Below are 25,056 nucleotides of genomic sequence, written 5' to 3'. Positions count from 1 at the left end.
AGAGTATTCCTCCAATGACAGAGACCTTTTTCATAAATCGAGGGGAAAGAAGAGAGAAGCATACAATATCCAGGAAGCAGAGAGAAGAGATATCTCTTCCACTAGAGTGGAAGGAGGAAAGAAAGCCAAACAGTTTGGGTGGCAGAGGGGACACGGAAGGGGTCCCTGTGTGTGGCTTTGGCTTTCACCTTGGAGGAGGTAGATGGCTTCCTCCAGCACACACATGACGCTCCGCATCCTCGGGTCTGCGGTCTCTTCTGCTATTCCAACCATTAAGCTTATTGGGTGATTCAGCTATACTGCTCTTCCACCTCTCCTAGTCTGTAAATTCCTTCAAATTACTTTGAAGCCTCCAGACCAAACAAATCTCTGTTCCTCTGGTTTCCACTACTCCTTTGCTCCTGAATCCACTCTCCCTCTTTTCTCTTATTTTTTTTCTGTCTGGTCTCTCATGGTAACAGTTATTCTGTCTGCCCCTCAGAATTTCATCTCATGCCCTTTATAAAATTATAATCCCCACATTTTTATCTCCAGCCTTACTCTCTCATGCTCGGTTGTTGGTTTGACATCTCTTCATGTGTAAGGCCACCAAACATCCAAATGTAAGTCATTAATTGTATCTTTTAGTACTCCAACTCTATTCCTTCTTCCTTGGGTTTTGGAAACTCCTATACAGTCCATTAGTTTAGAAAAAACTTGAAGTTATTGTTGAGTCTCTGTTTCTATCTACTTCCAGGTGGTTTTTAAGCTTGATTTAATTCTACAAAACCTCCCTGAATCTTTGTTAAGCTTTTTATTAGTCAGTTAACCCATCTCCCCATCTCTCATAGCCCTTTTCATTCTTTCCTTCTTTACAGAGCTATTATTCTGCACTCCTTCATTCACTGCTTTGCACTCCCATGTCAGCAAGAGTCTAAAGAATCTAAGAATCCCAGGACACAAAACAGGAGGGCAACTTACAGTTTACATGATAGACGTGCAGTGATCTTGTTCAAGTTCTCTTTCAATATCTATTTAATTATGCAAAAATCTGAAAGTTTTGAAATTACTGTTCCAAAATCTCAAATATATAGTTTAGCCCTCTTCCTCGCTGCCTTATTCCTCATTCACCTACTCACAAGCAATACTCAATCCTGTGTCTCTGTGGTGGCTCTGGGCTTGGAGGTCCATGAGCACCCCAAGGTCATGCTGTTACCTCTGTCTTCCCCAAATCACCTGACAAGGAAAGTCAGTCCTCAGCCATTTCTCTGAGAGCAAGACCAGACAGGAGGTGCTGCAGCTAGTCTAGAGGGCCTTAGGAAGGAGCCTGTCTCCACTCTCATCGCTCAGGGTCCCAGAAGACCAGAAGTCTCCCCTCTGTCCTTGCCACAGTGTACCCTAAGCACACAAGGGAGGCTGTCACTTCTAGCTGACTCCTCACTCTCCATCAAGGCTCACCCGGTCCTTCCCAGATTCCTTGGGTCAAAGACTTTTTGTATACTCTCTTTTCCTTCTAATCAAGTTTCTTTTCAACCTTTCTTATTTAACCTCTAGCCATCACTCTTTCTTCTCCCTCATATATAACATCTACTATTCCCTCTAACCTTTAAGCAAATATCTGCACTGTGACACTTAATCATGTGTCTTGTGAACTCACATCTCCTACATAGAGAGCAATGAGCTCCCTGAAAATAAGGAATGTCTTATTCATGTCTTTGCTCCTACAAAACCTGACATTTTTATTTGCCTGTGCCTGAAAATTAGACACATACTTGAAGAGACAGATTTTCATTACAAAACCCTCAGGTCCTAAAACACAAATAGGCTCTTTTGCATTGACCATTTTGTTCCAACAGCCTCTGATCACCACTCCTGGTGCTAGCTCAGGGTGGAAGCTAATGGGCAAGAATGAAAATACCAGCATCTTCAATATCTCCTATGCCAACTTCCTCTTGATGGGTTTCCCTGGATTGCAAGAGGGACGGCTCCTCCTCATTTTCCCTTTTACTTTCCTCTATGTGACCATCATCTCTGCTAATGTCCTGGTCATCCACATAGTGGTGGCCCAGCGGAATCTGCATCAGCCCATGTATGTGCTCATTGCTCTGCTCCTGGCTGGCAACATTTGTGCTGCCACAGCTGTGATGCCTAAAATGCTGGAGGGCTTTGTGCATTATGCCAACCCATCACTGCATGGCTGCCTGGCCCAGATGTTCTTTATCTACTTCACCCTCCTTCTGGACTACAATCTCCTCCTAGCTATGGCTCTGGACCGCTATGTGGCCATTTGCCACCCACTCCGCTATACTGACCTGATGACATCCCGCTTGCTGAGTCTACTGACCATTTTTGCCCTAACACGGAGCCTGGGCGTGGCAGTCCCCTCGGTGGTACTAACTGCACGAGCTCATTTCTGCCGTACGGCAGTGGTTCAACACTTCACCTGTGAGTACATCGCACTGCTGAGCATAGCTTGTGGCGACCTGACCTTCAACAACCAGTTGGGGCTGGCTATACGGCTGGTCACTGTGATCTTCGATCTGGCTTTGCTAGGAACCTCCTATACTCGCATCATATATGCTGCCTTCCAGATCTCTTCTAGAGGAGCCCGAGCGAAGGCTCTACACACATGTGGTTCCCACTTACTGGTCATCCTCACCATCTACCTCTCTGGCCTTTCCAGTTCCATTGTCTTCCGAATGGCCAAGTCTGTCTCTCAGGATGTCCAGAATCTACTCAGTGCTATATACTTACTGCTCCCAGGAGCCTTGAATCCTCTCATTTATGGGGTGAGGACTAGAGAAATTCGGCAACATATAGAAAAGATGCTCTGTAAACGGGAATCACTCCAGGAGGTTGGAGAGCAGCCAAAGAGACTTCAGAGTATGAGAGTAGACAGGAAGTTGCCAGGATAGAACATTATCAACTTGGGAAGTTGAACCTGTGCCTGGGAATTAGATATAAGAATGGGGTACAGAGAGATAGGCTAGAATTTCCTGAGCAAACTATGAATTGTTCAGTTCTTAGAATATTCTGTTCACAATAAAATTGCTTGCACCTGTTTATCCTCATTTTCTGTGCTTCTCTCCCACCTCATTCCCTGAGAAAGCCCCAAATATCTGGATACACAGTGCTTCACTAGGAGACACACAAACAAGTCAAACAGAACATGATGTGCCCTAAACACATAGTCTGAAGCAAAAGTCCAAATCCTCCCCTGATGATCTCTTTTCCCAAATACAGCCTAGGACCTGACATGAAATTCAGTGTGACTAAATAACACTGGTCAGTCTTATTCAAGTTTCTAGTCTAATCCAACTAGGTTGAGTTCTATAACCCAGTTGGTCCCAAATATGCACAATCGTGGCCTCAGATTCCAAATTTGACACAGACACGCATGTCAGACTGACCCAGGGTGCTTTTTAGCCCACACAAACAGGTCAGATCATGCTCTGGGCTCTACTTAGATGAAGTCCTCTTCTGAGTTCTAGTCTGACCCAAAGAAAGTGGACCCTCCCTGGGGAATCCAAACTCAGCCAAACACCCTCAGAACTCTGAGGTCTCCAGGCTGATCTCAGGAACACCAACTCCTGGGTCTGCAGCCCAAGTCAGACTCACAGATCAGACTAAGCCCTGATCTGGGATTAGACCTGCTATGTTTGGGTATCAAGTTGATGAGGGTGGGATGTGACAGTTAGGATGGACTGTCAAATTGATTGACTTGCAAGTCACTCAGAAGATCAGTAAGCAACATTTCAGGGTATATTTGGGTGGGCCATCAAGGCAGGATCATGGGGCTCTGTATCTGGTCCCTCACCCACTTCCCAGTCAGTCACCATGAATTAAGCATCTTTGCTCCACTACACCATTCTGCCACGCTGTTGGAGTCAGCCGACCATGGACTAAATGCACATTGAACCTCTCCTACAAGCTGTTTGTTATTGTGTCTCAACTACAGGAAAGCAAATATATGGATTAACAAAATGTGGGTTGGAGAATATTTATTTATCTATTTTTCAGGCTTAAAAAGGAATGAAATTCTGATACATGCAACAACACTGAAATCCTTGAAAACACTATGCTAAGTAAAATAAACCAGATGCTGGGCAAATACTATATTCTACTTATGTAAGGAACCTAGAATAAACAGAAATATAAACTAGAACACAGACTGCCAGATGAAACAGAGCAGAGAATGAAGAGTTACTGTTTACGGGAACAGAGTTTCTGTCTGGACTGTTTAAAAAGCTTTGGAAATAAGTAGTGGTGATGGTCATATAACACTGTGAATATACTAAATTGCCACAGAATTATACATTTAAAACTTGATAAAATAGTAAATTTCATGTTATGTATATTTTATCATGGGGGAAAGAAAAAGACATATATTAAATCAGAAATGTCTTAATTTCTTTCCTGAACTCTCAAAGAACAGAAAATGTTTTTTTCAAACATGAACTTTGTATAACAGTAAATGAAAAAACTGACGCACACAGTACTTTAAAAAGTTTATTTCAGAATGACCTATAGAACTTTATCTAGATAAAGGTCCTATTGGTAGTTCTCATACAATACCACTTAGTTCTGCTTCTAGGAATCCACGAGTAAAAGCAGCAAAATTCAAGTCTCCTTACCCAAACTGGTATCATCAGAAAAGGACTGCTAGAGAAGTGATGAGCCTTACCAAATCACTTCCTATTTCCAGGATGACTTCTTTTGCATTTAAAACTTCTACTTTGATTCCCAATATACAGGGTTTTTTTGTTTGTTTTTTGTTTTTCCTTTTCCAAATCATTCCCACTATATAGAAACAATACTTTAAATCAATTATTCCTTCTGTTTCAATATGATCCGGCAAAGCCATTTAATCTTAAGCAAACCACTATGCCTATCTATGCTCAAGTATTTTTTCTATGGGAGATGCGCTGTTTTCCTCTAAGTCTTGTTTCAGGATCCACACATCAGACATTCATCTCTGTTCTCCAAAGAGCACACCATGGCTGCTGTGTTCCTCTCTTTCTCTTCTTCCTCCTTCGATGCCTTTTCCTTATCTTTCAGTTTCTCCTTATTTAGAGTGAACTGGATAGGATTAGCTGCAGGTCTTGTCCTTAAATAATACATCCCAGTCTTCAAACCCTACAAGGGATATAAATACAACTATCAAAAGAAATTGTGAGGCCACCAAGCATTCAGATCAATATTTAAAATATTAAAGGCTGGAGATTTAGCTCAGTGGCATAAGCGCCACCTTGCAAGCAGGCAGTTGAGTTCGATCCCTAGTACCGATAAAAAAAAAAAAAAAAAAATTTTAAATATTGCCCATATATATGTAATGGCTTAAAATTTTAATTTAAAGAAATTTAAAAAATACATTTGTAAAACTCAAATCAAATTCTTTGCTAAACTGCAATTCTATCTCCTCCAAAAAGTACTCTCAAAAAACATTTCAACAATCAGACAGCTTTATTTTGTTCTTTTTATCCCTAAAATAGTTTTATCTCTTTGGAAATGTCAAATATTTTTATTCAGCTGTCTTTGCTTTTATGTGTAACTTCCAAGAATGTCCAATAAACATTTAGAGAATGAGACTATGTCTCTGTATGACAAAGTATATTGTAGCTACTTTAAGAATTACATCTTCTATTCAGTATCCCCAACAAAAAGCATATAGTAAGTATTCAACAAGAATATGTTATAGAAGAAAATAAACTTACTATTCTATATAAATATCCATCACACTGCCAAGGAATAAGAATATAACCTAAAATTTTAGGGCTTTACCGTTGGTAATGATAAATAATTCAGCTTTTAAATTGCTGTCAATCAAGTGGAAAAAACAGATGTTTTTAAATAGTGGGCTGCTATTTATAAAGTATTATTTTAGGAATGCTCTAAGGTATCTTGGAGCAGATAAAATAGTAAAACTCGGTTAAGAACAAATGTTAGTAGAAAAGGGAGGAAGATACTCAAGAAACAGTACAAAGGAATGAATGAGGAACAATCCACACTACTTGCTAAATACTTTCTTGAATAGTAAAGGAAGTGAAAAGCATAAAGAACTTTGTCTTCAAACCTGCAAAGAAAATAATCGCAGAAATGAGAAAATCCAATGGATGTGCTTGGTCTAGTATAAAAAACTTAAGGTGGTTTTAACACATCTGATTCAGAGGGAAAGAACATCTAAGAGGCAATATTTAACAGTTAGCTGGAATATAAACCTGTTCCACTTCCAAAATATCCCAAGCTGGTAATGAAGTCTTTAATTTCTTCTACTAACCTGCTTCCAGCCATAGAAGTGCATACTGGTGAGCTTGCCATAGTTAGGCTCAGCAATATGGATGTTCAAAGACTGGCTTTGATCAATGAAAGCACCTCTATCAGCTGCCATCTTGAGTACAGTTTTCTGAGAGATTTCCCAGACTGTCTTATAAAGTTGCTTCAGGTCATCAGGAATTTCCAGTATGGTCTGAAAAAGGAAAAGTAAATATTCAACCTACTCTAGTTAAAGAAAACAATAGACTAACAGAATAATGGTACAAGGATTTAACCTTCCTGCCAGAGCTGACCAAATTATTTAGAATCATATAACACGACCCTTCTTGAGTCTTCCCAGATTGCTTACCTCTTGCTTACAAAGTCCAACAAAACCCCATCCAACCAAATATAAATCTGGTGGTAGTGATTTAAGCAACCATCTTTAACTGGCTTATGGCCAAAATGTTCATTATTCTAGAAGCACTTAAAGGAAGTAAAAGTCAGAACTAAGAAGCAATAAATGATCCTTCAATGTCACAGAACACCCAAATAACTAGGACTACAAGTAAAAGGGACACAATCAGGCTCTAAAAACACTTTTTTTAAATTCCACCTATATGGATTGCCTAATGCAACAGCTTCTGTCACAAAAAATAGAAATATTTCAGGAGTCTTTTGTCTGTTTGGCCACATAGACCAATGTATATCCAGGGCCCTCTATCTACAAATAAATGCTGCTTGATTCTCAACTATAAATATTTTATTATTAATCACTATTGTGACTGTCTTTTGGACTATCAGTCCTCAATCTCTACCATGCTTTTTAAATTTGGCTCTAATTTCAGACATTCTATAAGTGGTCCCCAAATTCTGAAGCATTCTGAAATCACATCAAGTTTTTTTTCACCAGGGATTGAAATCTCAATCTTGTGCTTCCCAGGCAGGCACTGTGCCACACTGAGCTATATTCCCGGCTACACTGAGAATTTTTATGGTTCCAACTCCTACTCTTTATTTAACTGGAAAGGGGTACAAGCTAAATTTCAGGATCTTAAAAGCAAAAAAAAGTGGGAACTACTGGATCCCAACATGGCTGATTAGCAATGTGTTGGTCAGAGGACAGACACAAGATAATGCTGGGATTCTAAAACAGGGGAGGCAAACATACCCACATATGGAAAATTAACTCAAAAGCCAAATCCTGTCGATCAAATCAACTATCTGGTTTGTTGAAAAGGGGAAGTGGCACCATTGCTGGTCTGTGACCCTTCTTCCTCTACACAGCAATCACAAAGGAGCCATCACAAGGGAGCCATCACAGGGGAGACTCTAACAGTCCCACTGCTGCAGAGGCCACACTCCTGGGACAGGTTCCCCGTATACTCTCCCTCCCACCTGAAAGAGGAAATCCAGCATGGTAGATAACTGCAGCCAGGGCACCAGGACGCTGTGGCTGCAATCAGAGAAAGGGAGAGCCAGGAGAACAAAAACAGGTAATCTCTCCCACCATCATCCTCCCAAACACCAGAGAACTCTGTGTCCCTGCTGCATCCAGCCCACTGCCCACTGTCTTCCATAGACAAGGGAAAGTTCCCGAGCCTAGACAGAGAGAAGCTGAACATTGTGAGCTGTGGGCAGCCCAAAACTTGCTGGCAGGGAGCTATGGATTGCACCCCTGGAAACACGGAGAAAGGGGAGAGATTCAGCAGAGCTGGACCAGAGCAGGAACTCTCTCAGTAATCCCCCATATACCAGGAAGATCTCAGATAGCGTGAAATCCTCCCTACTACCCAGTTCTGCAGGTAGGAATGTGGGGTTCTTAAAACAGGCAGGAAGAGACAAAGAACTGAGGGTGAAGAGACAGAAAATGGTACCAGAGTCAGAGGGCTTCTGCTGTCACACTGGGCAGAAGACCCTGAAGTGAGAGTGTGAAGATGACTGTGAGATCTGCCCTGCAGCAAAGGGAGCAGACACTAGGGTGGAGTGACCCTGGTAGAAGACAATCGAGAACCTCATTTGGGCAAATCACCATATCCTCTTACCAAATTAATTGAGGTGTTTAACTACAAATATATTCACTAGTCCTGACAACCTCACAGCTTCCCTCAATCTTTAACCACACTTCCCTCTTTCTGCATCTCTTCTCCCACCTGAAAAAGTCAGTAAGACTTTTGCCCTTCTTCTGCCCACTCTACATCCCAGACCAACTGCTAACAGCAGTACAGTATATAGTCTGTAAGGAGTACTGATAAAAGGGCAAAATTGTCAAAACAAGTTTTAATGTTCATGATTGATATAGTTGGATCTGTGGATACTATTGTGTAAGCACATGAATTTCCTCTTTACAACAGTGTCTGGGTCCAGTTAAACTGAATGGGTTGAAATGATAGAAAAGATCTGTTCACAAATACAGCCAAGATATCATTTAAAAATAGAACTAAATAAAGAACAGCCCCTTTCTTCTCCATTTAGCAGGGTAAGTGAGAGGCCCCACAGTATTCAACTCCTACACAGCTTCATACTCACTCCATACCTGGATAGAGCCATTGCATGCAATAATCTGATTTTTCATTTTTTCATTCCATAAGCCCCGCTCCGTAAGATCTTTCAGTAAGTGAGGATTTACAATCTGATAGGAAAGTAGAAAAGATGTGATAAATAAAACCCAAAGGCCTACATCAGATCACAGGCTTAGAATTCAAAGTAAGATTACTTAAGAATTATTTAACATTAAATTGCTTGATCAATCCTGTTTTGCTTTACAAAACTGAGAGGTCCACCCCACCACATGAAATGCATATTCCTTAGCTATTAGTAAGCATTACTAATCATTATACAAAGCACACATATATCCAATCATCACATTGTACACTTTGGATCATACAACTTGTTAACTGTACCTCAATATGGCTAAAAAACAATTTTTGTGGCAGAGCTGGGAATTGAACTCTCAGCCTTGAGCATGCCAGACAAGCACTCTACCATTAAGCTATACAACCAGCCTTCAAAAATATTTTTTTCAATTAAAAAAAAATACAGGAGGCTGAGGTTGGAGGACTACAAATACGAAGGCAGCCTAAGCTATAATGAGATCCTATCTCCACCAAAAAAAACAAAAAAGAAAGAAAGAAAAAAACCCAGAGGAACAAAGAGGGAACTTTAAAAAACAACACCAACCCTATTAACCAGAAATTCTAATTGGTAAAAAAAGTCTGAGAACTAGTCTTAAATATTCCTGCATATACCTTAAGTATCCCAAGTATCCCAAGTTCTATCAGATATCATTATGATATAATATTATCATAGGAATTCTAGTATCAACAAGTTACTTCCATACAAAACTCTTAATTATTCCTTCTTTCAATAGAGTTATTAAATGTTTTTACATATTGAAATAACATAAAACAGTTTTATTAGATATTACAGTCTATAACAAAGCTTTGCTCCAAAACTAAGAAAAAAGGGCATTTACTAGGTATGAATGAGCATTTACAGCAAATATCCTGGTTTTATTTTTTTGTTTGTTTATTTATTTTTGAGGCAGGGTTTCACTAAGTAGTTCAGTCTGCCTAGACTCACCATGTAGCCCAAGCTGGCCTCAAACTCATAGGGATCCTTCTGCCTCAGCCTCCCAAGTGATAGGATTACAAGCATGTGCCACCATGCCCAGTGAGCATCCTGATTTTAACATCTTTTATCTGGGGGCTGGGGATTTAGCGCAGCGGCATAAGCACCTGCCTTGCAAGCAGGCAGTCGTGAATTTGATCCCTAGTACCAATTAAAAAAAAAAAAAGATCTCTTATCTGGCTGTGAATTTCTTACCTGAAATTCTCCTGACAAGACTCTTCGAGTGTAGATGTTACTGGTATAAGGTTCAATGGACTCATTATTCCCCAAGATCTGAGCAGTTGAAGCAGTAGGCATTGGGGCAATAAGTAAACTGTTTCTTACACCATACCTAAAGAAAAAAAAGATTCTTAGACGCTGGTGTTAAAGCTGCCAGGAAGTTATTTTATATTACTGTAACGTATGTAGATGACAGGAGTAACTCATACATGCATTTAATTCACAAGTTAACTTTTCAGTTAACTCCTAAGGGCAAGGCACAGTAGAGTGCATGCTTTTAATCCCAGCATTCTGGAGGCTGAAGCAGGAGGATCACTGTAAGTTCAAGGCTCGCTGGGACTAAATAGAGAGACTTTGTCCCGTAAGTAAATAAATACAAACTCCTAATGGGAGGTAAATGGAGGCAATTTGAGATCATACGCTTAAGTGAAATAAATCAAACTCACATTTGTAAACATTGTTTTGTCTCCCTAGCAGGGGTGGTGGGGTGGTGGTGGGGACACGAGTAATAAGATCCAAAATGTATAATAGATATTGTGATAATGAAAGAGAAAGAAAGTGCTCAAAAGGAAAGAATAACGCAGATAGGGGAAAGGAGAGAAGGAAGAAGGGAAAAGATTATATGTATATAGATATACTTTTATGTGTGTGTGTGTGTGTGTGTGTATGTGTATATATATATATATATATATATATATATATGATAGTTATAACTACTAACCTCTGTTATTTTACCCATAAGAACAGTTTGTACTTTCAATGTTCGACTGATCATTTTTTTATGACTAAATCTTGTAAGTTGAACAACTACTTCTTAAGATAACAATATGCAATATATTAGTTAGTGTTAATTTTCTACTATCCTTTTGAAATTCGGGATCATGGGGGCTGGGAGTTTAGCTCAGTGGCATAAGCACTTGCCTTGCAAGCAAGCAGTCGTGAGTTCGATCCCTGGTACCGATAAAAATGAAAAAGACAAAAAAAAAAAAAAAGAAATTCGGGATCATTTCTATCCTTTTTTCTGTTTTGCTTTGTTAAAATAAAATAAAAATTAAAAAACTCCTATAGGGACACAATTCCATGGTATGAATGTTATTGCTCACCCATTTCTTAAGTACCTGACGCCTGAACAGAATTAGCACAATTTTTACTGCTGACATTCTTTATCATGTCATGGCTTATGCCACTTGCCCTGTATGCTCAGGAATCACAAGACTTGATGGCCTATCATGCCCAGAGAAATGCTCAAGTCACAATTCCAGAGTCCCCCACTTGCATCAGCATACACTCACTCAACCTCCTCATTCTTTTCTAATATGGTCACTATGCTGGGCCCCTTCGTAAAATATACTGATATGGAAGTGGTGCAATTATTCATTCATCACAACTCTCCATTATCCTGTGAAATGGGAAAAAATACATTCAGAGTATATTCCTGACTTCCTCTACTACCAATTTAAGTTCCTAGGTTTGCTCTGTAAACATTTTCTATGACCTCCACCTTAACATATGCTTTAACTTTTTGTACTGTATGTCTTAGCTTTACCTAATCTTACTTTACCTAATCTTACGTTTCCCTAACACAAAAAGAATGCTTTTCCTACATTCTACACCCAGCATTTCAAACATAGTTTAGCAGGGCCTTAGAGGCTGACAGAGACTGTGTAACTGGGTTTTCAACCTTACTCTGTCACTTTCTGGTTATAAGGCATAGAGAAAACCAATTACCTCCATGTCTTTATTACTTCATGTATAAAATTGCAACATCATTTGTCTGCAGAAGAAAATCTTGTGAAGTTATACATGATCTATCCAAACTATGGAATTGTCTGTGATTAATAAAAACATGCAGTAGATTTATATATACTAAAAGTGAAAGCCAAAAAAACACCCACTAAGTAAAAGCTTCAGAGGACCGGGGATTTAGTTCAGCAGGCACAAGCACCTGCGTGGTAAGCACGTGGTTGTGAGTTCAATCTTTGGTACCAAAAAACCAAACAAACAAACAAATTAAGTGCGCTGAACATTTAGCTCAGTGCCTCAAGCACGTGCCTGGTAAGCACAAGGTCGTGAGTTAGATCCCCAGTACAAAAAAAAAGCCTCAGAATATGTCATTTGGCATAACCTTACATGCATGTATATCCATCTGTAAATATACCAGAAAAGATCTAGAAAACTACACACCATTAACAAATACTATCTTTGGGAAAGGGAACAAGTTTGTTTGTTTGTTTTGTGGGACAAGTGGTTGGCAAAAGTAGAGAAGGACTTTTAATTTCTACTTTATTTCTGCATTTAATGAACCAATTTATATACTAATTTTGAAATTTAAAAAGGTTATAGATATAAAATACTAAGTGTTTTGAGTAAGGAAAACCCAAATGACAAAATACAGAATGCAGTGTGGGCCCATTTTTGCAAAAGTTTAACAGACACATAATATACATAATACATAATGCTCAGGAGAAAGTCTGAAGGACAAGAGGCACCAATGGCAGTTCTGGAGCACATATTACTAGGATAATTTTTCATTTTTTCCCTTTTTCATGTATGTTTTTCTAAATTTTTTTAACATGTAGTTTTATGAAACGATTTTATGCCAATGCTTCCTTCTCTAACCACTAGGCACTTTGCATCTACATTAACCTATAAATGACCACCTCATGACAGGAAACAAAAACAGTATGTTTCGTTATCCATTCAGCAAAACATTCTACCAGTCTTCAAATCGCTTATGTTTATTTGTTTGAAAGGCTTACAAAGACTATTTTGGGGAATGATCAGTTGCTGGGGATTCAACACAGGGCCTTATACGTGCTAAGCAAGTGCTCTACTACTTAGCTATAGTCCTATCCCCCAAAAACAATTTTTAAATTTCTCTCTCATAGTTTAATGCTAAACATTACCCTCTAAAAGCCCTTCCAAAATCCCTGACATTCCTATGAAAATCAATTCAAACAAAGCCCAATGTATAGAAGAGTAGAAACCTTTTATTTCCATATATATGGAAAAATGAAAGTTTAGTGACAATTAGAATACCTATTATAGATAGTAAGTCCCTCAAACAAGATCAATTAATAATAATGATTTCCATATACTCAAATGTTTTCACTGTGTCAAGCAACTTGACAGGTTATCATACATTTTCTTACTAAATATTTTTCCAAAAGTAGCTCTGTGAGGTCAGTTTTTAGCCTCATTTAAAAGAAAACTGAATTTCAGAATTTACAATGACATATTTGATTTCTGAAGAGCCAGGAGAACCCAAGCCCTCCTGATTTTAATGCTACTTTACAATTCTTCACACTTACTTTGCAATCTTCTCCTTGAGAAGTTTCCAGTCCCACAGGTCTGTGGGAGTAACATTCCACATATCATACTGAAGGATCTAAGAAAGAAATTTATGATGTCACTCTACAGCAATTTAAAACGATGACAAAAAGCAAATAACTGCCAGCAAATTCTGTCTTCTATTCAACCCATGTAAGGAATAATACAAGTTTCAGAGAATTTCCTGAACAAACTTTGACACAGTCATTTTGAATCAGAAACAGGCAAATTGAACTGGTTAAGGTCTCCTCTTACCTGCTTCCCTAATATATCTTCTCAGAGGGTCCATATGCTATCTACAAACTAGGAAATTCTACCATTCATGAAAGCATGTTCATGAGATACTTCTTTCTATAACAGAAGTGGTTACTATAGCCTTTTCATTGCCTTGATCTGTTTACTGAAACACCTACTTTTTTTTTTAACCTCTACTTCTTTGAAAATGAATACTTTCAAAAAACTACACATTAAATTTCTTAAATATCAGCAGAAATGCCAGAAGTAAAATTTTACATGGAAGAACATGCTAACAACATAATAACAATAGTATGGGAGGCAGAATTCTAGGATGACTCCCAGATTCCCAGTCCCTGGACCACAGGCTATTTCTATTTCTAATCTCTTCTGAAGTTTGAGTATGGAAAAGACCCAAGTATGTAAGGCACATCATTCCCAAGATTATAGCAAACATAAAGGCTACCTGTAGATGTAATTAAAGTTGCAAATCAATTGATTTTGATTTGAACAAAAGAGAAGACCTGACTTATCAGATGAATGCTCCCAAGAGGAACTAAATGAGAGAATGTCTTTCCCACTGGCCTTGAAGAAGCAAGACGTCATGAATTATAAAGCCATAAGGAAATGAATTCTGCCAACAACCAAATGAGCTCAGGATCTTTCCTGAGCCTCAGAGACCATGGACTGAGGAAATCCAAAGAGGGCACAGCTAAGGCAACCCTGGATTCATGACCTCTGTAAACTTTTAACATAACAAATATATGTTGTTTTAATCCACTAAATTTAGCAACAGAAGACTAACAAAGACAGCATTCTTGTTTTAGTAATGACTAATTATAAATACAAAAGGTTAAAACAGTATGCTTTTTTTTTGTACTTTTTTTTTTTAGAACTCATAACCTTGGGCTTTCTAGGAAAGCACTTAATACTGCTAAGCTAAATCCTTGGTCCCTCCCTTTTTATATTCATTACACTTTAGAGGATAAAAGTACTGAAGTTTCCTATGGCTAATGTAACAACTTACCACAAACTTGGTAGCTTTAAATAATGCAAACTCATTCTCTCATGCATCTGGAGGTCAAAAACCAAATCAACATGCTTGGAGGGTCATGCTCCCTCCAGAAATTTTGTTCCTTGCCTCTTTAAGCTCATAAGGCTGTCAGCATCCTGGGCTTAAGCAGTTATCACTCGAGTCTCTGCCTCTGTGATCATACTGGTTCCTCTGTCTCTTGGAAGACAACTGTTACTGGATTTAGGGCCCTCCTGAAAATCTGGGATGATCACTCAAGATTCTTAAATACATTTGCAAAGATCCTTTTTGAACCAATAAAGATAATATCCAATGGTTCCAGGGACCAGTATGTAGACAGTCTTTACAGGAAGACATAACCATTCATCTAACTGTTACTAGCAGGCAAAATGAAGTTTCACCCATATACTTACTCCTTTGCTTACTGGAGAGCCTTCATAAGTTTCATACGGACCATGCTCCTTGGCTAGATCACAGCTGGCTTCCAGGGCTCCATAATAAATAGTCTCAAAGATTTGCTTATTTAGTAACTGGGCTTCTGGACTCTCAAAAGGATATCTCATCAGGATAAAAGCATCTGCCAGGCCTTGTACACCAATTCCAATGGGGCGATGACGTTTATTTGATAAGTGTGCCTTTGTACCAGAAGATTTTAAGAAAAATATCACTGAATGCAAGAAGTTAACATTCTGCATTAATGACACGTTATCCCTTTTTCATGTTTTTTAAGACCGTATCTCATTATGTAGCCCAGGTAGGCTTCAAATTCACAATCTTCCTGCTTCAGTTTCCCAAGTACTGGGGTTACAGGCACACATCAACAAGCCTAGCTCACAAATTAACTCTTTATCTCAGTCACCTCACACCGTTTAAGTGATAATCACTTAAATTATGACTAGCAGAACAGACCATGATAGCTATACTCCATCTATCTGGATTTCAGTAATTACCATTAAGCAGAAAAATCTATTCATACCTCTGGGACAGGGTAGTAGTTTATATCAATAATTTTATTCAAATTTCGGACAATGACTTTAGTGACTTCTGCCAATTTCTTAAAGTCATATGTGTGTTCTGATGTGACATACATATTAAGAGCCAAAGAAGCCAAATTACAAACTGCAACCTGGAATGTAAAAAAAATAAACATCATCAAAAATCATACAACTTTGACTTCTTATGTCCACGATGTTACCCACCATAAGCCTCCAATATTCTTAAGACATTATTTTGACTTCTCTCTTTATCATTCATCAGTACATTTCTAAATCTCTTGATTCTATCTCTTCAATATGTAGTCATTGTACCACACAGTTAAGCAGGTAAAATAATCATGTTTGCACAGTACATACTTCTATTACCAGGCATACAACACTAAGCTATAATTACTTTACATAAAACTCTCAGTAGTCAGTAGATATGCAATATTTAATATACTAGTCACTAGGTACATATAACTATTTAATAAAAATTAAATAAAATTTAAAAATACTCATTTCAAGTGTGTTCAATAGCCACAAGCTCTTTTTGAGACAAGGTTTCTGCAAAAAGCTCTTCCAAAAATAAAAGTCCACCTCACCTTCACTGGTATTTTATCAAGCCCTTAACAACACAGGATCCAAACCTGTAGATTTAAGAAAAGCTCTTCAGGTGATTTCCCTTTTGTAGCAGACTAAGTAGTGAACTTCTTCAGGCAGGGATCGTATTTAACTTTATTTTTAACACTAGCACCACATTTTGCATATGTAAGTGCTTAAAAATGTTGAGTGAATACATTTTCTTTTCCATTTGGACTACTCTCCAAATCTAATGTGGTCAGCTTCTCTCATATGTAATACAAACATGGTTTCCTCACCACACTCCCTGATGCTCTTAATATATACTTAATTCTACATGTTACCCATTTTTAAAATATAGTTTGGATCACATAAGTCTGATAAATGCAAGGAGAAAAAATAAGGCAGAAAAAGAACAGACTACTCAGGAGTACAGATGAAAAATACGTATTTTTATTAGTATATGTTTACAATACATAATTACATTTACCTTTGGGATTGGTATATATATACTTATATATATATATATATATATACACACACACTATATATATCATACCTTACATTTTGGGGGAGTTATTTTTAAACATAATGTTAAGAAAGACTTCACTGACAACATGGCATATGAGCTAAGAATTAAGAAGGTTAGAAAGCAAACTATATGGCACTAGATTTACTATTCAGGAAAAGAGCAGAATTCCTGAGGCCAAAACATGCTTGACATATTTTGAGGAACAGCAAAAAACATTACTAGGCCGGAGCACAGCAAGCAGAACAGAGAGAACAACAGCAGATGAGGGGGAGTATGCACTTGGGTAGAACCTTACAAAGCATTTTAAGAACTCTGGATGAAGCTGGACATGGTGGTGCATACCTATAATCCCAGCACTCGAGAGGCTGAGGCACAAGAATCACTGCAAGTTCAAGAACAGCCTGGGCTATAAAGTGAGCTCACACCCAGCCTAAACTGCATAGCAAGACCTTGTCTCAAAAAAAAAAAAAAAGTCTGCATGGGAAGCAATAAAGTATGGATACATGTTACCATGTAGTAAGTCTTGAAAATATGCAAGTGAAAGAAGTCTGACACGAAGGCCACATAATATATACCATTTATATGGAATGTCACAATAAGCAAAGCCAGAGACAGAAAACAAATTAACAGTTGTTAGGAACCGGAGGAAATGCAGAAGGAGTACTAAAGGTATAAGATCTCGACATCTAGAGTGATGAAAATGTTCTAAAATTACCTATCTCCACAATTACATGAAAACACTAAATTATATATCTTTTTTTCGTTTTTTGAGACAGGATCAGAGTACAAGACATTTGCACTTAATCATCCAAACAATATTAGCACAAATCTTTCTCTTCAATGAGCTCAGAGAAATCAGTAATATAACTATCTTAACTATCTTAGATAATTTCTTCCAGCTTCTCATACTAGTGAGACAATATGTTTACACATGCATGTCTGATTTATTTCACTTCTTCTGAACATGGTCTCAAGTTGCATCCATTTTCCTACAAAAGTCTCAAGTTTATTCTTTATGACTTCTTTAGTACTCCACTGTATAAAAATATCACATCTTTTTTATCCATTCCTCTGTTGATGGGCATTTAGGTTGTTTCCAAGACATAGCTATTACAAACCATGCTACTATAAACATGGGTGCACATATATCGCTGTGGTATGATGTTTTAAATTCTTCTGGGAAGATACCTAGAAGAAAGGGAATAGCTGGGTCAAATAGGATCCCCAATCTTAGTTTTTTAAGGAACCTCCACACTGATTTCCACAGGGGTTGCATCAGTCTGTTCCTATCAACAGTGGAGAAGGGTTCCTTTTTTCTGACAAAGCCTTCACCATCTTTTTATTGGTTGATTTCTTGATAATAGCCATTCTTTTTGGGGTGAGGTGGAATCTCAGTGTTATTTTAATTTGCATCTCTCAAATGACCAGTGATGTTGAACATTTTTTCATATATTTATTTGCTGTTTGTATTTCATCTGAGAAGTGGGTATACATCTCAGATGCTCATTTCTGGATTGGATCTTTAAATCTAGGAGAACTGATTTTTTTGAGTTCTGTATATGTTCTTGATAGTAATCCTTTGAGGAACAGCTCACAAACATTTTTTCTCACATTGTGGGTTGTATCTTCACCCTGTTGGTTTCTCTTCCTGTGCAAAAGCTTTTCAAAAGATGAGACCCCAGTTGCTGATTCTTTGTGATAGTTCCTGTGCAATCAGAGTTTTGTTCATAAAGTCTCTGCCTATATCAAAGTCTTCAAGAACTTTACCTAGTCTATCTTCCAGAAGACTTAACATTTCTGTTTTAATATTTAGATCTTTGATCCATTTTGAATTTAGAACCCAGTGAAAAATAAGGGGCCAACTTTAATCTTCGGCATGCACAAAGCCAGTTTTTCCAGCACCATTTGTTTTGTTTTGTTTTTTATTTATTTATTTATTTATTTATTTATTTTTGGTCTTTTTCCTTTTTATCCTGGGATCGAACTCACGACTGCCTGCTTGCAAGGCAGGCGCTTATGCCGCTGAGCTAAATCTCCAGCCCCCTCCAGCACCATTTGTTAAAGAGGCCATCTTTCTTCCAGTGAATATGTTTAGCACCTTTAGCTGGGTATGTCTGGAGTTGTTTCTGCATCTCCTGATCTTCAGGTTTAGGGTATTTTTTGTTTTGTTTTTGTTTTGCCAGTATCACGTTGTTTTTATCACAGTGCCTTTATAGTACAATTTCAAGTCAGGGATTGTGATACCCTCTGTCTTGCTTTTGTTACCCAGGATTACCTTTACTATTCTATTCTAGGTCTCTTCTCATTCCAGATGAATTTTAGGAGTATTTTCTCTAATTCTGAGACATATGCTATTGGAATTTTAATTGGGACTGCACTGAACTTGTATACGTTTTGGAAGTATGGCCACTTTCACTACATTACTTTTTCCTACCCAAAAGCACGAGATATCTCTAACATGCTCTAATATTTTCTAACATGCTCTTCAATTTCCTTCTTCAGAGTACTGAAGTTTTCACTATAGAGGTTTTTTACATCCTTTGTTAAGACTGATTCCTACATATTTCATTTTTTTTTGGATGCCACTATAAAAAGTATCGTTTCCCTGATTTCTCTCCCAATGAATTTTTTATCTATGTAGAAGGCTATTGATTTTTGAGTGTTGACTTTGTAACCAGCTACATTACTGAATTTGCTTATTAAATCTAGTAGTCCTTTGGTGGAGTTTCTAGGGTCTTTTAAGTAGAGTATCATGTCATCTGCAAATAACAGTAGTTAAACTTCTTCTTTCCTATCTTTATTCTTTTTCTTTCTCTTGTCTAATTGCTTCAGCTAAAGTTTCCAGGACTATGTTGAATAACAACAGATAGTGGATATCCTTGTCTTTTTCCTGATTTTAGAGTGAAAGCTTTCAGTTAGTGTCCATTTAGTATGATGCTGCCTGTTAGTTTGTTATAGATGGCCTTTATCAGATTGAGATAAAAACCATCTATTCCAACTTTCTGTAGGGTTTTTATCATGAATGGGTGTTGCAGTTTGTCACAAACTTTTTCTGCATCTATTGAGATGATCACATGATTTTTGTCCTTGGCTCTGCTAATAGGGTATATTATATTTATTGATTTACATATGTTGAATCATCTCTGCATCTCTCAAATGAATCCCACTTGATCATGATGTATAATCTTCTTGATGATTTGCCACACTCTCTTTGCCTGTATCTTACTGAGGATTATTTTCATCTATGTTCAATAGGGAAATTCACCTGTAACTAACTTTTATTTGGATCCTTCTCCAATTTTGTTATTAGGGTAATGCTTACTTCCAGGAATGAATTTGGGAGTGTTGCTTCCCTTTCAACTTCATTAAAAGTTGAGAAGCAAAAATTTCTTGTCGCGTTGAGCACTGAATTCGTCAGGACCTGGGCTTTTCTTTGTTGATAATTTTTTTTTTAATGACCAACCAGAGTCTAAGTTATTTATTTAGGCCATCTCTTGACATAAGCAAAGGGATGGAAGATCAATATGATGATCACCATTTGATACAAGTAAGGAAGGTGAGCTTAAGATTCTATGTGCTTTTCTGGTCCAAATGCAAAGTAATGGTCAAAATCCAAGCTTTGTTCCCGATGCCTGGGTAATAATGGTCCAGGTTCTCTTCACTCATCTTCATAGCCAGTTGGAAGCAGATTCACACGAGGGTTATAGAATAAAGTATGGTTACCATCTAAGGAAGGGCTTGGTCCTGATGCGGAGGTGGGGGTAGGTGATGAACTCAGGTCTCTCCTCTTCGTGGTGCGACTTCAGGAAAACATTCAGCATGCTCACTGCCACCCCCTGGAGCGCCACAAAAAAGGTGAGAGCCTTCTACATGCGAGCTGAGCCCTCATGGCTGTGGGCACCACTCAACATAAGCTGCCCCACCTGCAGGCAGGACCGGCCTAGCAGACAGAAGACCAGGACGCAGCTAATGCCACTGCCACCATTTTGGACCCAGACCCTGTTGATAGATTTTTAATTACACCTTTGATTTCATTGATGCTGGTTTACTTAGAATTTTATTTCTTCTTGAGTCATCTTTGGTAATTCATATATATCTAGGAATCTGTCCATTTCTTCTGTATTTTCCATTGTATTAGAATACACATTTTTAAAGTAAGTACAGATGATCTTCTGGATCTGCAGGGTCTCTTGTGATTCACCCTTTTTACTCCTAAATGTGCAGATTGCAGTCATTCTTTTTTTTTTGATAAGATTAGATAAGGGTCTGTCAATTTTATTTACTCTTTCAAAGAACCAATTCTTCAATTCACTGATTGTTTATATTGTTTTTTAGTCTCCAAAGCATTAATTTCTATTCTTTGTAATTTCCTCCCTTGTATGAGCTTTAGGCTTAGCCTGCTCTTCTCTTTCTAGAACTTTGAGGTTCACCATTAAGTTGTTTATATGCACTTGCTCTGTTTTCCTAATATGGCTATTTACTGCTGCTATAAATTTCCCTCCTAAGACTGCTTTGTGTCATATAAGTTCCAGTATGTTGTATTATCACTCAATTGTAAAAACTGTCTAAATACTTCTTTAATATCATCTGTGACCCATTGGTTGTTCAGGATGCTATTTGATTTCCATGTAAACATTTTAAATTTCCATGTAAACAACTTAAACAAGTTCTTGTGGTTTCTTTTGCTATGGACTTCCAGTTTCATTGCACTGTGGTCTGATACTATGCATGGGATAATTTCAATTCCTTTACATTTACGTAAGCATGCTCTATCAGCCAGCATGTAGTACTCTGGAGAATGTCCCATGTGCAGCTGAGAAGAATGCATACTTTGATATTGTGGGGTGGAACACTGTAGACATTTACTAAGTCCATTTGTTCACAGGTCTGGTTCAGTGCCAATATTTCATTAATTTTTTGTCTAGTTGATCTGTCTTTTTGTAACGGTAGGGTATTGAGGATTCCCAATAGAACTGTATCAGGCCTTATTTGATTTTTCATGTCTGTTAGTATTCATTTTATAAATTGGGTGCACTGGTATTTGTTGCATATGTATTTATGATTGTTATGTCTTCCTCTTGGATTGTTCCCCTTGTGAGGATGTAGTGGTCTACTTTATCTCTCTTAATGAGCCTTGGCTTCAAGACTGCAAATAGAATAGCTATCCTTGCTTTTTTTCTGGGTTCCTATCACAGGGAATATTGTTTTCCACCGTTTGACTTTCAGCCTATGAATTTCTTTTTGAGTTTAAATGTGTCTCTTGTACGCAGCATTTTGTTGGATTGTTTCTTGATCCATTCTGCCAGTCTGTGTCTTCAATTAGTAAACTGAAACCATTAACATTGGTGCTTGTAACTTGACTTATCTTTGTTATATTATCGTGTTGTTGGCTCCTCACAGGATCTCAGATATTGGCCTAATATGCTTCAAATACTTTCAGTGGAATTTTTATTCTCCTAGATATCTGCTTGAATCTGCTTCATAAACTCTGTTTCTTTATGCTGAGCTTCTATAATTTTATTAAGCCCATCTATTTTTTTTGTCTGTATCTGTACTATCTTTATTTTGGACACCATCTCTATAGTTATGAGAGATCATTACTGATTTCATTTTTTTCCAGAGCCTCATTCAATTGCTTTGTTGTTATCACTTCAGAGAAGCCTGGTGGGAGGCTTTTGGATTGTTTCTCCTTACTGCCCCTGGATTTGCCTTTGGTGAACTGTTTGTCTGGGATTGCTTAAGTGTCTTATTTTTTTATCTTTCTGTTTTTAGTTTAATTCCTGGAGTGATACTTGTAAACTGCCTATGGTTGGTTGCTTTATTCCTAGTATTTAGGACCTTTAGGGGATGACTATTTCTCTGAGGTATCTTCCAGGAGTAGTTGGTTTTTGGGTTTTGAGCCAGTTGGATGACCTTACCTCTTCAGTTTGTTGGAGATGAGAAGTTGTTGCTTGTTTGGCACATGACTGGTTCTTTGGAACTGTGCCACAGTATTTTCTGTGACCCTTAGTCAATCGCAGCCATGGAATACAGTGCCAACCAGTATAGTCCTTCACATCTGCTTTTCCCCTTCTCTGCTATGTCTCTCTGCAGAGGCCTCTGAAGTTGCCAGCTGTCATCATCACCATGCAGCCACTGGATCTGTCATTATTAAGACATTCTTCCCAAAGGGAAGTTTTCCCCTAAGCTTTTTTTTTTTTAGTGGTACTGTGAAGTCTAAACCCAAGACCTCACACATGCTGAGCACATATTATACCAATGAGCTACATCCCCAGCCCACAGCATTTTTTAAAAGAACAAATCAACACCCTGTTTCTATCCTAGTGTTTTAACACTAGAGACCTGAGATTAGAATTTTGTCTCACCATGCTCTGAAAGGACCCTCTACATACTTACATACTTTAATTAGAATTAGCATCCTAACCCATTTGTGTCTGATTTTTCAAGTAAATAATATGTATTACAAAGATCTGAATATTTAAAAAAAAGATAGTCTTTTGTTACGTGGCTTAGACCAAAAATTATTTACAGGCACAAATCATACTTCTCCTGTCCTTTGGAATCTACCTTAGCACTCTTTTAAGTTTACAACAAACTTACAAAAACATCCTGAACTCACTTTAAATGAAAGCTAGTGGGGGCTGGGGATTTAGCTCAGCAGCATAAGCGCCTGCCTTGCAAGCAGGCAGTCGTGAGTTCGATCCCTGGTACCGATAAAAACGAAAAAGACAAAAAAAAAAAAAGAAAGCCAGTGAGAGATTCACAAACAGTAACTGCCCAAGAGTTCTCTTTCTACTCCATGCAGTTTTTCTACCTACCTCATCTTTGCTGGTATATTCTACTATTTCTGTGCACAGGTTGCTGCATTTGATTGTTCCCAGGTTCTGCTGGTTGCTCTTTCGATTACAGGAATCTTTGTAGAGCATGTACGGGGTACCCGTCTCTGTCTGAGACTCGATAATGGCGTACCAAAGTTGCTGAGCTTTTACAACTTTGCGAACACGACCTTGTTTCTCATAACTGAAAGATAAAGCTAATACTATATTAATACTTATTCATTAGAAAACTATTGTAGACAATTTGAAGAGACATTGAACTATAAAATTATGCATGGTTTACTACAGAAAAAAAGGAATATGATATTTATTCCTTTTACTCTGGCTGAAGTCATAGTGTGAAACAAAGCAGTTTCCAATCCTTTCAAATGGCTCTCTCATCACACCAAAATCTACCACACCTTTTATAATAAAAACAAAGAAATAAGAACAATAGTCAAATCTCCCAACACTGTGCTAATTTTTTACGGGAGGTACCACAAGTCGAAGTCAGAATCTCATACTTGCCAGGCAAGTATCATGCCAATGAGCTAAATCCCCAGCCCCTGTGCTAATTTCAATGTGCCCTACTCATTTATGATTATGCAATATAAAACATAATTTATCAAAAGTCTTATAGAAAGAGAGTAAAATAAATAATGGCTCTGCTAGTCTGCCTTAACTTTTATATGGAGCACTTTAAAAATCCAAGCACCTACTTGCATGTCCCAAAGTTTTTGGTTGTTGTTGTTTTGAGAGAGGGTCTAGCTATGTAGTCCAGCTGGCCTTTGAACTCACTGAATAGCCCAGGCTGGCCTTGAAATTATGTCGATCCTCCTGCCTCAGCCTCCTAGGTACTGGGATTACAAGTGTGCACCACCACATTTGGCCCCAAAGTTTTAAAAAAGATAGCAAAAGCCAATTTTGGTGAAGAGTCAGAAAACAAATCTGATCAAAATTAATTCACTAATCATCTAGATACTTTCAAAGATTCCTAGAAAAAGGTTAATAACTTAAAAGAAAAACCATGGTTAAAATATTTATCACTTTCATGTTTTTCTCATACCGTTCATACAACTTCTCAAATTCCTCTCCCCAAACCTCATCCAGACCAGGACACTCATTTGGACACATCAAAGACCAGTCCTACAAAAGGAAACACAGTACCACCTATAAGAAACTTGGGATAACCAACCATAGTGCCACTGCAAATGGCTTTCGTAGGCTCTCTTGAAAATTGCTGTTAAGAATAATCATTTTAGGTTGAGATCAAAACTCTAGTTCCACCCGTTTGTCCACGACCTTTTATTCATTTACGTCAGGGAGTTTCTGTTTTAAAAAACAGAAATGCAAAAAAACTGACATGGCATCTCTTGATTTGCTCAGAATGCCTTTCGTAGAATTTAGTGGAACTCTATGAAATCACACATAGGTGGATTCTTCCTAAACATTGCTTAACATGAAAGAAAAAAAAAA

General features: G+C 37.9%; 2 protein-coding genes across 3 annotated transcripts in view; one reads left to right on the top strand and one right to left on the bottom strand.

Moving 5' to 3' along the window:
* The first annotated feature begins 1,877 nt into the window (after positions 1–1,877).
* LOC100728769 (olfactory receptor 52Z1P-like) lies at positions 1,878–2,894 on the top strand. The gene has a single exon (XM_003463383.1). The coding sequence runs from the start codon at positions 1,878–1,880 to the stop codon at positions 2,892–2,894; it is 1,017 nt and encodes a 338-aa protein (XP_003463431.1).
* A 1,580-nt stretch (positions 2,895–4,474) lies between these two features.
* Rrm1 (ribonucleotide reductase catalytic subunit M1) overlaps positions 4,475–25,056 on the bottom strand; it is a 40,543-nt gene continuing 19,961 nt past the window's right edge. For both annotated transcript variants that reach the window (XM_003463382.5, XM_063256603.1), the window contains exons 11-19: positions 24,647–24,726; positions 23,584–23,785; positions 15,654–15,803; positions 15,091–15,312; positions 13,392–13,468; positions 10,057–10,192; positions 8,768–8,863; positions 6,257–6,445; positions 4,475–5,115 (exon numbers count right to left, since the gene is read on the bottom strand). In XM_003463382.5, coding sequence (XP_003463430.1) covers positions 4,927–5,115; positions 6,257–6,445; positions 8,768–8,863; positions 10,057–10,192; positions 13,392–13,468; positions 15,091–15,312; positions 15,654–15,803; positions 23,584–23,785; positions 24,647–24,726 — 1,341 coding nt within the window. In that variant the 3' untranslated portion in view covers positions 4,475–4,926. The remainder of the gene's footprint in view (positions 5,116–6,256; positions 6,446–8,767; positions 8,864–10,056; positions 10,193–13,391; positions 13,469–15,090; positions 15,313–15,653; positions 15,804–23,583; positions 23,786–24,646; positions 24,727–25,056) is intronic.

The sequence above is a fragment of the Cavia porcellus genome, unplaced genomic scaffold, assembly GCF_034190915.1.
Source record: "Cavia porcellus strain 051 isolate PalLab524CR breed Dunkin Hartley unplaced genomic scaffold, mCavPor4.1 scaffold_9, whole genome shotgun sequence".
NCBI lineage: Eukaryota > Metazoa > Chordata > Mammalia > Rodentia > Caviidae > Cavia > Cavia porcellus.
Note: the sequence above shows the minus strand (reverse complement) of the source record. Positions and strands in the feature narration are given on the sequence as shown.

Coding starts and splice junctions, on each gene's coding strand:
- LOC100728769 (XM_003463383.1), top strand. CDS start 1,878: ATGGGCAAGAATGAAAATACCAGCATCTTCAATATCTCCTATGCCAAC.